General features: G+C 41.1%; 1 protein-coding gene across 7 annotated transcripts in view; it reads left to right on the forward strand.

Annotated features, from left to right (window-relative positions):
* Positions 1-13,237, forward strand: part of PEX5L (peroxisomal biogenesis factor 5 like) — a 206,019-nt gene that overhangs the window by 190,862 nt on the left and 1,920 nt on the right. For all 7 annotated transcript variants that reach the window (XM_068989247.1, XM_068991028.1, XM_068989881.1 and 4 more), the window contains 4 exons: positions 259-329; positions 5,368-5,565; positions 5,931-6,096; positions 6,485-6,642. In XM_068989247.1, the coding sequence (XP_068845348.1) occupies positions 259-329; positions 5,368-5,565; positions 5,931-6,096; positions 6,485-6,642 (593 nt within the window). The remainder of the gene's footprint in view (positions 1-258; positions 330-5,367; positions 5,566-5,930; positions 6,097-6,484; positions 6,643-13,237) is intronic.

Here is a 13,237-nt window from a genome sequence, read left to right on the forward strand (position 1 = left end):
TCCATGGGCCACAGGAGAGAATAAATACTTAGAGTTTGTAACTAATGACAGCGACTCTTGACCTGGATGCCACAAAAGAATTGAATGAAGAAATGCAGGTGATGTTGTAATGTTTCTCCCTTTACAAGACCCACATCCAAGTCAGGGTGCTCTGCAGAGAGGGCATTGTCACATGTAAACAAACGAGCTAAACCACATGATTGATTTTGCTTCCTCTTGCAACATTGACATCAGTCATTGTTTTTTATTTTTTTGTAGGCGTGGCAATTCCTCGGGATAACCCAAGCAGAGAATGAAAATGAACAAGCAGCTATTGTCGCCCTCCAGAGGTAGATGAAACTAAGCACAAAATCACGGGCCAGGTGGTCACTTGTTAAAGGACTTCCAGCTGTTTCAAATTTGTCTTTTGACCCTTAAGTACACTGTACAGAATTTGGCCAAGATCAGTGCCAAGACACCAGATGTTATTTACATTTAGCTCTGGAAAACAATGTATGAAGAAAAAATGTTGCTAAATCGCAATGTTTTACCATCTACAAATTGACCTTCATTGGCACAAGAGTCTATGTCAAAAGCAGTCATAAAGTAGGTTCACTGAATCAATAGTTCTTTTTAGCTTTCTAGCCTTCTGAAGCATCTGAAAGTTTTCTTCAGGAAGAACATACTCAGAGTAATCTCAGCATAATGTTAACTCCAAGTGTCTACAAAGAATCTGCTGAGATAGTTTCATCATCCTGATCCCCTGACTAAAATTCTAGACTTCACTGGGTGGGGATAGCATCACACAATACTTGATTAGAGCCCCTGTTTAAACCATGGAAAAACAGCCCCTACCAAATAGACTTTCACTTTCCCTACTCTTTATAAATAAGTAAATACACACACACACACACACACACACACACACACACACACACACACTTGTTATACATCATCAGTTCCTAAACAACTGATATAGGTACTGTGATGACTAGCTCAACTGGAATTCCATCACCTCCACTAGCTTTGTTCGTAGTGATGCTTCCTGCGGCCCACTTGACTTCACACTCTGAGATTTCTGGCTCTAGGTGAGTGATCACAGCCTCATGGTTATATGGGTCATTAAGATCTTTTTTGTATAGTTCTTCTGTGTATTCTTGCCCTATCTTCTGCTTCTGTTAGGTCCATACCATTTCTGTCCTTTATTGTACGCATCTTTGTATGAAACGTTCCGATGGTATCTCTCATTTTCTTGAAGAGATCTCTAGTCTTTCCCATTCTATTGCTTTCCTCTATTTCTTTGCATAGATCGCTGAGGAAGGCTTTTTTTTAATATCTCCTTGCTGTTCTTTGGAACTCTGCATCAAAATTGGTATATCTGTCCTTTTTTCCTTTGCCTTTCACTTCTTTTCTTTTCATAGCTATTTGTAAGGCCTCCTCTAACAACCATTTTGCCTTTTTGCATTTCTGTTTCTTAGGGATGGTCTTGATCCCTGACTCCTCTACAGTTTCACGAACCTTGAATCTATTTGTCACTTCTACTGTATAATCATAAGGGATTTGATTTAGATCGTACCTGAATGGTTTTCCCTACTTTCTTCAATTTCAGTCTGAATTTGGGAATAAGGAGTTCATGATCTGAGCCACAGTCAGCTCCCAGACTTGTTTTTGCTGACTGTATAGAGCTTTTCCATCTTTGGATGCAAAGAATATGATCAATCAGATTTCAGTATTGACCATTTGGTGATGTCCAGGTATAGAGTCTTCTCTTGTGTTGTTGGAAGAGGGTGTTTGCTATGACCAGTGCATTCTCTTGGCAAAACTCTGTTAGCCTTTGCCCTGCTTCATTCTGTACTCCAAGGCCAAATTTGCCCATTACTTCAGGTATTTCTTGGCTTCCTACTTTTGCGTTCCAGTCCCCTATAATGAAAATGACATCTTTTGGGGGTGTTAGCGCTAGAAGGTCTTGGAGGTCTTCATCAGTTCAGTTCACGCAGTCGGACTGCGTGTCCGACTCTTTGCAACCCCATGAATCGCAGCACACCAGGCCTCCCTGTCCATCACCAACTCCCGGAGTTCACTCAGACTCACGTCCATCAAGTCCATGATGCCATCCAGCCATCTCATCCTGGGTTGTCCCTTTCTCCTCCTGCCCCGAATCCCTCCCAGCATCAGAGTCTTTTCCAATGAGTCAACTCTTCTCATGAGGTGTCCAAAGTACTGGAGCTTCAGCTTTAGTATCATTCCTTCCAAAGAAATCCCAGGGTTGATCTCCTTCAGAATGGACTGGTTGGATCTCCTTGCAGTCCAAGGGACCCTCAAGAGTCTTCTCCAACACCACAGTTCAAACGCATCAATTCTTCAGCGTTCAGCCTTCTTCACAGTCCAACTCTCACATCCATACATGACCACAGGAAAAACCATAGCCTTGACTAGGTGGACCTTAGTTGGCAAAGTAATGTCTCTGCTTTTGAATATGCTATCTAGGTTGGTCATAACTTTTCTTCCAAGGAGTAAGCGTCTTTTAATTTCATGGCTGCAGTCACCATCTGCAGCGGAGGTCTTCATAGAACCATTCAATTTCAGCTTCTTCAGCATTATTGGTCAGGGCATAGACTTGGATTACTGTGATATTGAATGGTTTGCTTTATAAACAGATCATTCTGTCATTTTTGAGATTTGGACTCTTTTGTTGACTATAAGGACTACTCCATTTCGTCTAAGGGATTCTTGCCCACAGTAGTAGATATAATAGTCATCTGAGTTAAATTCACCCATTCCAGTCCATTTTAGTTTGCTGATTCCTAAAGTGTTAATGTTTACTCCTGCCATCTCCCATTTGACCACTTCCAATTTGCCTTGATTGATGGACCTAAGAGTCCAGGTTCCTATGCAGTATTGCTCTTTACGGCATTGGACTTTACTTCCATCACCAGTCAAATCTACAACTGGGTGTTTTTTCTGCTTTGATTCCATCTCTTCATTCTTTCTGGAGTTATTTCTCCACTGATCTCCAGTATTATACTGGGCACCTACCGACCTGGGAGTTCATCTTTCAGTGTCCTATCTTTTTGCCTTTTCGTGCTGTTCATGGGGTTCTCAAGGCAAGAATACTGAAGTGGTTTGCTACTCCCTTCTCCAGTGGACCATGTTTTTTCAGAACTCTCCACCATGACCCATCTGTCTTGGGTGGCCCTTAGTTTCATGCAAAGTCAGGTGGGCCTTAGGAAGCATCACTATGAACAAAGCTAGTGGAGGTGATGGAATTCCAGTTTACCTATTTCAAATCCTAAAAGATGATGCTGTGAAAGTACTGCACTCAATATGCCAGCAAATTTGGAAAACTCAGCAGTGGCCACAGGACTGGAAAAGGTCAGTTTTCATTCCAATCCCAAAGAAAAGCAGTGCTAAAGAATGCTTAAACTACTGCACAGTTGCACTCATCTCACATGCTAGCAAAGTAATACTCAAAATTCTCCAAGCCTGGCTTCAACAGTATGTGAACCATGAACTTCCAGATGTTGAAGCTGGATTTAGAAAAGGCAGAGGAACCAGAGATCAAATTGCCAACATCCGTTGGATCATCAGAAAAACAAGAGAGTTCCAGAAAAATATCTAATTCTGCTTTATTGACTATGCCAAAACTTTTGACTGTGTGGATCACAACAAACTGGAAAATTCTGAAAGAGATGGGACTACCAGACCACCTGACCTGCCTCTTGAGAAATCTGTATGCAGGTCAGGAAGCAACAGTTAGAACTGGACATGGAACAACAGACTGGTTCCAAATGGGGAAAAGAGTACATCAAGGCTGTATATTATTATCACCCTGCTTATTTAACTTATATGCAGTTAAGTACATCATGAGAAATGCTGGACTGGATGAAGCACAAGCTAGAATTAAGACTGCGGGAGAAATATCAATAACCTCAGATATGCAGATGACACCACCTTTATGGCAGAAAGCAAAAAAGAACTAAAGAGACTCTTAATGAAAGTGAAAGAGGAGAGAGAAAAAGTTGGCTTAAAACTCAATATTCAGAAAACTAAGATCATGGCATCTGGTCCCATTATTTCATGGCAAATAGACAGTGGAAACAGTGTCAGACTTTATTTTTGGAGGGCTCCAAAATCACTGCAGATGGTGACTGCAGCCGTGAAATTAAAAGATGTTTGCTGCTTGGAAGAAAAGTTATGACCAACCTAGACAGCTTATTAAAAAGCAGAGACATTACTTTGCTAACAAAGGTCCATCTAGTCAAAGCTATGGTTTTTCCAGTAGTCACATATGGATGTGAGAGTTGTACTATAAAGAAATCTGAGCGCCGAAGAATTGATGCTTTTGAACGATGGTGTTGGAGAAGATTCTTGAGAGTCCCTTGGACTGCAAGGAGATCCAACCAGTCCATCCTAAAGGAAATCAGTCCGAAATATCATTGGTAGGACTGATGCTGAAGCTGAAACTCCAATACCTTGGCCACCTGATGCAAAGAACTGACTCATTGAAAAAGACCCTGATGCTAGGAAGATTGATGGTGGGAGAAGGGGATGATAGAGGATGAGAGGGTTGGATGGCATCGCTGACTCAATGGACATGAGTTTGAGTAAACTCCGGGAGTTGGTGATGGACAGGGAGGCCTGGCATGCTGCAGTCCATGGGGTCATAAAGAGTGGGACACAACTGAGCAGCTGAACTGAACTGAGGGCTTGCTCATGAAAGTCTTTTCCACAGATTACCAGCATTGTCATCACCTGGGAGCCTGTTGGACCTGCACAGCCTCAGGCTGGCCCCCAGGCCTACTGTATCAGAATTTACATTTTACCAGATCCCCCGATGATTCTCCTGCACATCAAAGTTTGAAAAGCCCTTGCCAGAGGCTAGTGGGTTAGCATGAGGGGGATCCTCTGCCTCCTAAACCCACATTAGTAGTCTAGAAACCCTGGGAATTTCCTTCTCCTTTACAAAGCATTGTACAATCTTTTACATCTTAACATCCAAATTTAGTTCAAGTCAGTTTGCTTTTTGGAGAAGATACATTTAATATATTGATAGCAGTTGTTTAGTTGCTAAGAGCAGCTTTAAAATAATGATATTCCCTACTTCCCATTAGATAAATTAATTACTACCAAATTATGTGAGGGGATTAGCCACATTTTAAACCATCTCATTAAAATCACCAAATCTAGCACTCATAAGACTGGAGTTGTGACTCTTAAAAATGGGCAGAAGTCCCAATTTTTATGTAGATAAGTATGGTTATTTTCCAGAGACTTAGAAATTTAGCGATGCTTTGTACCATTTTATCAATAAAGACCTTAATTTTTCTAAAGAACTTCAAACTCTGGCTCCAGAAAATTCTGAAATTGGCTTTTATTTTCTTCTTTCAGGTGTTTAGAATTGCAGCCCAACAACTTGAAAGCTCTGATGGCCTTGGCTGTGAGTTACACTAACACCGGCCATCAGCAAGATGCTTGCGAAGCTTTAAAGAACTGGATTAAGCAGAATCCAAAGTACAAATACCTTGTGAAGAGCAAGAAGGGATCTCCAGGCCTTACCCGGAGGATGTCTAAGTCTCCAGTTGATAGGTATCCTTCTTGTTAAATTACATCCATGTACAGTCAGTCAGCTTCAGGGCAACTAACAAGCCTCAGGCCCTCCAACCACGCATCTCAGGATGGTGTGTAGGGTAGCATTTTGCTGAAAAGCAGCACTGACTGAAAAGTTTGATCAGAGACCAGAACCAAACTTTGGACAAATGATCTACTTGTGGACACTCCTAGATGTTTATCTGAATACCATATAGCAAAGCCAAATGCTTCGGGCATATAAATAACTTACAATAAATACCAGTGTGCCAGGTTTTATAAAGACTGAGAATTAGGTATGGGAAAAAGTAAATCATTTGTGTTCAGACTATTTGGCCAACAAATCTGATTTGTTTTCCTTGTAGCTCTGTTCTGGAAGGAGTGAAGGAATTATACCTGGAAGCTGCCCACCAAAATGGAGATGTGATTGACCCAGATCTGCAGACAGGCTTGGGGGTGCTATTCCACCTGAGTGGAGAATTTAATAGAGCAATAGACGCATTTAATGCTGCCTTAACTGTTCGACCAGAGGTAAGTGCATAGCAAGAAACCAGAAGATTCTCTGTTATAAGTAAGTTTACACAAGTTACATTTTGTGCATTTCCGCTACACTTTATTTCCCTGAATCCAGTGGTTTAAAGCGATCAGTACTAATGATATGCTACTGTGGATGTTAATACTTAAGAGACCTAAAATAGAAACACAAATTGCCTGATAGCATCAAATGGTAGCTGTTCTTTAATGAATGAAAGTCATTTCAGAGGGTTGTGCATAAAGATTTTTGAGTAATTCACCAGTCATGGTCCTTGTCCATTAGCACTGATACATTTTTAGCTATCATCCTTCAACCAGGACTATTGGAATACTGTGTCATTGTGGCTTGTACAAATTGTTAAGAGAGCTCAAATTTTTTCATCAGGACTATTCGTTATGGAACCGTCTTGGGGCAACCTTGGCAAATGGAGACCGCAGCGAGGAGGCTGTGGAGGCCTATACACGAGCACTGGAGATTCAGCCGGGCTTCATCCGGTCCAGATACAACCTGGGGATAAGCTGTATCAATCTGGGCGCCTACAGGTGAAGTATGGCAGCAGGCTAATGCTAAGAGTCACACTCAGGGCTGAGGTTGACTAATCTGAAAGGTTGTTTCTCAGTAAAAATACCTCCTTTTGTGAAGTAATCTCCTCCGGTTAAGGGTGAGTTTCAGATCTTCAGATCCTGGGGCTCTTGAGACAGGAACTGTCCGCCTCCATGTTTCTTAGTCATTAGAGAACAGCAATTATTAGGGCATCTTGTAAAATGTAGATTCTTGGGCTCCTCTCCCAGAGATTGATCGATTTGGAGTTAGGTCAAGTCATCTGGGTTTTTAACACCCCCAAGAGCAACTCTTCGAGAAACGTAAGCAGTCCAACCCTTCATTTCCCAGGTAAGGAAAAAAAGGAACCCTTCATTTCCCAGGTAAGGAGGAAAATAACCATGGCTAGGAACGGAGGAATACAGAGAATGACTCAACAAAGTCTCAGGGCCAGTTTTTGGCAAAGCACAACCAAGAATCCAGACTTTCCAAACCTAATTTATAAGTAAAGTTAGTTTAAAAAAAAGAAAAGGAAAACTTCAAAGGGTGGGTTTAAAGTTTGGAATGTCTTGCTTCTTCTCTCGTGATTCCTTATTCTCTTTCAGGTGTATATCCTCTATCTGTTCCCCCATCAACACAGAGCATAAATTACCTTTATTTCTTTTGAGTAATAAAAGTTTGGGTGGTTTTTATTTTCTGTTTTCTAAATCAACAGGTATTACTTAAGTGAGGAAAAAGAAAAATTAATATTAGTGTTAAACAACACAAAAAATGTAAACCCTTTCTCATTCTCAGAGCCAGGCTTTTAGAATCAGACAAACTTGGGTTCACATCAGAGCTCTGCCATTTACTGGTTTTGTAACTCTGGGCACATAACCTTGAGCATCAATTTCTTCACTTGGATGAAAAAATAAAAGAGGATCCTATCTTGCAGGATTATTGTGCAGGTTAAATGTAATTGCCTAGCACAGAACTGATGTTCAGTACCTAGTAGGCATCATTAGTCTGAGCATTATCATTGCCATCATCATCATTATTATTACCATTTAGATAAGTCATGAGAGAGCCACATAACTGGATTGTACTCTTTTGACATCTGAAGAATTGCCATCTCTGAACCGCATTAGAGCATTTTGCCACTGGCAAATACTGAAACTTTAGAAACGAGTTGCTGCATTTATACTCAGAGGATCTTAGAAAGAACACTAGTCACTAGATTGCACTCTGTCCTCTAAGGTGATCTTACTCAGGTCAAAACCAAGAATAGCTGAGTGATTCCTGAGCACCCAGTCTGTTTTATTCTGTGGACATTGTGAAGTGTGTCACAGCAAGGGCCCTCTTTACATCAGCCACACAAAGGGCCAGAGTCAAATTGCGCCACCTCCCTGCCCATCAGCCTGATGATGCATGTTCCATCTATTAGCTTCATTCCTGACTCCCATTTCCCTAACCTGATTTCTTATTTTCACTCCCTTTATTCACTTACTAGGTTGGTGGTATATATAGATTTTATAACACCTTAGGTCCTTCTTCTGGAACAAGAAGAGATGTAAACAAATGCGTATGTACACATAGATGTATTGAATTCACTGAAGGAAGCCTTTTTCAAAAAAAAAAAATTGAAGCATAGTTGATGTACAATGTTGTGTTAGTTTCTAGTACAGCAAAGTAATTCAGATATATATATGTATTCTTTTTCAGGTTCTTTTCCATTATAGTTTATTACAAGATATTGAATACAGTTCCCTATGCTATACAGTAAATCCTGTTGTTTGTCTATTTTATATATAGTAGTATGTATCTGTTAATCCTAAACTCCCAATTTATCTCTCCCTCACCTTTCCCATTTGGTAGCCGTAAATTTGCTTTCTATGTCTATGAGTCTGTTCCTGTTTGGTAAATAAGTTCATTTATATCATTTGTTGAGATTCTACAAATAAGTGATATTATATTATTTGTCTTTCTCTGGCTGACTCCACTCAGTATGACACTCTCTAGGCCCACCCATGTTGCTGCAAATGGCATTATTTCATTCTTTTTATGGCTGAGTACTATTCCACTTTATACATATATGCATACACCATATCTCCTTTATCCATTCATCTGCCAGTGGACATTTAGGTTGCTGCCATGTCTTGGCTATTTTAAATAGTGCTGCTGTGAACATTGAGGGAGGGGGGTGTCTTTCCAAATTAGTTTTCATCTTTTCCAGATATATGGCCAAGGGTGGGATTGCTGGATCACATGGTTTTCTAGGGAACCTTCATGCTGTTTTCCATAGTGGACCACTTTACATTCCCACCAAGAGTGTAGGAGGATTCTCTTTTCTTCACACCCTCTCCAGACTGTATTATTTGTAGACTTTTTGATAGCCACTCTGATCAGTGTGATTATAGTTTTGATTTGTATTTCTCTAATGATTAGCAATGTTCAACATCTTTCCATGTGACTGTTGGCCACCTGTATGTCTTCTCTGGAGAAATAGCCCTTTAGGTTTTCTGCCCATATTTTGATTGGGTTTTTTATATTGAGCTGTATGAGCTATTTGTATATTTTGGGAGTTAATCCCCTGTTGGCTGTATCATTTACAAACATTTCTCCCAGTCCATAGGTTATATTTTCATATTGTTGATGGTTCCTTTGCTGTGCAAAACCTTGTAAGTTTGATTAGGTCCTATTTGCTTATTTTCACTTTTATTTCTTTTGTGTTGAGAGACTGACCTAAGAAAACACTGGTACAATTTGTTTCAGAGGATGATTTGCCTATGTTCTCTTCTAGGAGTTTTATGGTGTCACGTATAGTATTTAAGTCCTTAAACACTTTGAGTTTATTTTTATCTGTGATGTGAGGGAATGTTCTAACTTCATTGATGTACATGCTAAGCTTTAGAAGAGCCTCCTTTACATGAATATTTTGCAAAGCTTCCAGATGAGTTTTAATTGTAACTGCTTACTGTAGAAAAAAAATATGAGGGGTCAATGAAATACTTTCTTGGCATTCACAGTAGGGCAGCTATTTGCAGGAGGCCATGAAAATCCATAAGAGGTAGAAATGGACAAACTTTGCTGAGGTGTGAATTTTTCATCTCAAGCATAAAGTCTCCTGTAAAGAACAGGTCAATTTTAGGGTTTCCAGATAAAATGTAGAATGCCCTAAGCTAAGTTTGAATCTCAGATAAACATAAGTATGTTTTTAGAGAAGTATTTCCCAAATATTGTACGTTACATACTTAATAATGAAAATTATTATCTGAAATTCAGATTTAATTGTGCATCCTGTATTCTTGTTTGCTAAATCGGTCCATTTTGGTCGGTTCAGTTCTGATGCTCAGTTGTGTCCGACTCTTTGCGACCTCATGGACTGCAGCACTCTGTCCTTCACTATCTCCCAGAGCTTACTCAAACTTATGTCCATCGAGTCAGTGATTCCATCCAACCATCTCATCCTCTGTCATCCCCTTCTCGTCCCACCTTCAATCTTTCCCAGCATCAGGGTCTTTTCCAGTGAATCACTTCTTCACATCAGGTGGCCAAAGTATTGGAGCTTCAGCTTCAGTTCAATTCAGTCACTCATTCATGTCCAACTCTTTGTGACCCCATGAATTGCAGCATGCCAGGCCTTCCTGTGGAGAAGGAAATGGCAACCCACTCCAGTGTTCTTGCCTGGAGAATCCCAGGGACGGGGAGCCTGGTGGGCTGCCATCTAGGGGGTCACACAGAGTCGGACACAACTGAAGTGACTTAGCAGCAGCAGCAGCAGGCCTCCCTGTCCATCACCAACTCCCGGAGTCCACCCAACCCATGTCTATCGAGTCAGTGATGCCATCCAACCATCTCATCCTCTGTCATCCCCTTCTTCTCCTGCCCTCAATCTTTCCCAGCATCAGGATCTTTTCAAATGAGTCAGCTCTTAGCATCACGTGGCCAAAGTATTGGAGTTTCAGCTTCAACATCAGTCCTACCAGTGAACACCCAGGACTGATCTCCTTTAGGATGGACTGGTTGGATCTCTTTGCAGTCCAAGGGACTCTCAAGAGTCTTCTCCAGCACCCTAGTTCAAAAGCATCAATTGTTGAGCACTCAGCTTTCTTTATAGTCCAACTCTCACATCCATATATGAACACTGGAAAAACCATAGCCTTGACTAGATGGACCTTTGTTGACAAACTAATGTCTCTTCTTTTTAATATGCTGTCTAGGTTGGTCATAACTTTCCTTCCAAGGAGTAAGCGTCTTTTAATTTCATGGCTGCAGTCACCATCTGCAGTGATTTTGGAGCCCCCAAAAATAAAATCTGACACTGACTCCACTGTTTCCCCATCTATTTGCCATGAAGTGATGGGACCAGATGCCATGATCTTAGTTTTCTGAATGTTGAGCTTTAAGCCAACTTTTCACTCTCCTCTTTCACTTTCATCAAGAGGCTCTTTAGTTCTTCTTCACTTTCGGCCATAAGGGTGGTGTCATCTGCATATCTGAAGTCATTGATATTTCTCCTGGAAATCTTGATTCCAGCTTGTGCTTCCTGCAGTCCAGCATTTCTCATGATGTTCTCTGCATGTAAGTTAAATAAGCAGGGTGACAATATACAGCCTTGACATACTCCTCTTCCTATTTGGAACTAGTCTGTTGTTCCATGTCCAGTTCTAACTGTTGCTTCCTGATCTGCATACAGGTTTCTCAAGAGGTAGGTCAGGTGGTCTGGTATTCCCATCTCTTTCAGAATTTTCCACGGTTTATTGTGATCCACACAGTCAAAGGCTTTGGCATAGTCAATAAAGCAGAAATAGATATTTTTCTGGAACTCTCTTGCTTTTTCAGTGATCCAACGGATGTTGGCAATTTGATCTCTGGTTCCTCTGCCTTTTCTAAAACCAGCTTGAACATATGGAAGTTCGTGGTTCACGTATTGCTGAAGCCTGGCTTGTAGAATTTTGAGCATTACTTTACTAGCATGTGAGATGAGTGCAATTGTGCAGTAGTTTGAGCATTCTTTGGTATTACCTTTCTTTCCTTCCAAGAATATTCAGGACTGATTTCCTTTAGGATGGACTGGTTGGATCTCCTTGCAGTCCAAGAGACTCTCAAGAGTCTTCTCCAACACCACAGTTCAAAAGCATCAATTCTTTGGCACTGAGCTTTCTTTATGGTCCAACCCTCACATCCATACATGACTACTGGAAAAACCATAACTTTGACTAGACAGGCCTTTGTTGGGCAAAGTAAGGTCTTTGCTTTTTAATATTCTGTCTGGAAGTTCATGGTTCACATACTGTTGAAGCCTGGCTTGGAGATTTTTGAGCACTACTTTGCTAGCGTGTGAGATGAGTACAATTGTGTGGTAGTTTAAACATCCTTTCAAACAGCAAAGTGTTTTGACTATACTTTGTGGGTCTTTTTAGGATATGGGAAATCTTGTGAAATAATAAACATCTTGCATTTTTCCTGAGAAAAAAAGACCATAAGCTTAAATGCATTCTAAAAACAAGTTTCACTTGCTGTATAGTTAGGTCTCCTTAAGAAGTAACAACCCTCAATAGAGATGTGGCCCAGAAAAAAGCCAAGAGCGGGTCTCAATTTGTCCATATCCCTGGTCTTGGAACCTAACATCTCCCTCAAGAATGCAGGTGTCTGTGTGTGGCCCTGTACCCTGCGCTGTTTCTCATCTCATATGTTCTATAAAGAGTCAAAGGCAAGCACTCTCCTCATACTGTATACAGTTGAAATAACGAGTGGAAATTGTTGGTATGAAACTGAGGCGGAGCTTAAAATGCTCCTCTTTTGTCAGTAGGAGCTTCAAAGTAGAACTTAGACCAAAAAATCTTAACCTTTTCAAAAGTGAGGGCTGGATTGTTCAGTCACTAAATCGTGTCCGACTCTTTGCGAACCCCTGGACCTTAGCCTGCCAGGCCCCTCTGTCCATGGGATTCTCCAGGCAAGACTACTGGAGCGCGTTGCCATATCCTTCCCAAGGAGATCTTCCTGACCCAGGGATCGAATCCACGTCTCCTGTCCTGCAGGCAGATTCTTTACCGCTGAGCCACCTGGGAAGGACCCATTCTAAAGTGAGGTCCCCATTTCAATTGAAAACATAAATTGCATCCCCTTTGATAGTAATGTTTTTATTAGTATAATGAGGGAAACCTACTATAAAGTGAAGAATGCTTTTAAATGAATGTGCTTTTACTTAATCGTGACATAACATTTAAAACAATTTTAACTTATACATACATATGTATGTGTAACATTTGGAACTGTTCATACTTGTACGTGTACAATCTTCTGAGTTCCCCAAAGGCCTCTGAGTTCTTAAGCTGGGGAACAGGCTTAGACTATCTTCGTGAGAAAAACCTAGAGTTGCTTGACAAGGCCAGCAGGCTAAGGCTAGACTCTTCTAGGCTGTTACCCATGGAGGGAGACCTCAGAGACCACTGCCACACACTGGGGCGGGAGCAGCCTATGCAGGAGGGCATTCTAGCATCTTTCTTCCCCAGAGTTCCTACAGGCCTAGGATGATGAGAGTAAATGGAGTCATCATCTGAGCTGTGCCGAGGAAGCCAGAAAGTGCCTCCAAAGTAAACTTTCCTTGTGCATCTG

The sequence above is a fragment of the Capricornis sumatraensis genome, chromosome 1 (genome assembly GCF_032405125.1).
Source record: "Capricornis sumatraensis isolate serow.1 chromosome 1, serow.2, whole genome shotgun sequence".
Taxonomy (NCBI): Eukaryota; Metazoa; Chordata; class Mammalia; order Artiodactyla; family Bovidae; genus Capricornis; species Capricornis sumatraensis.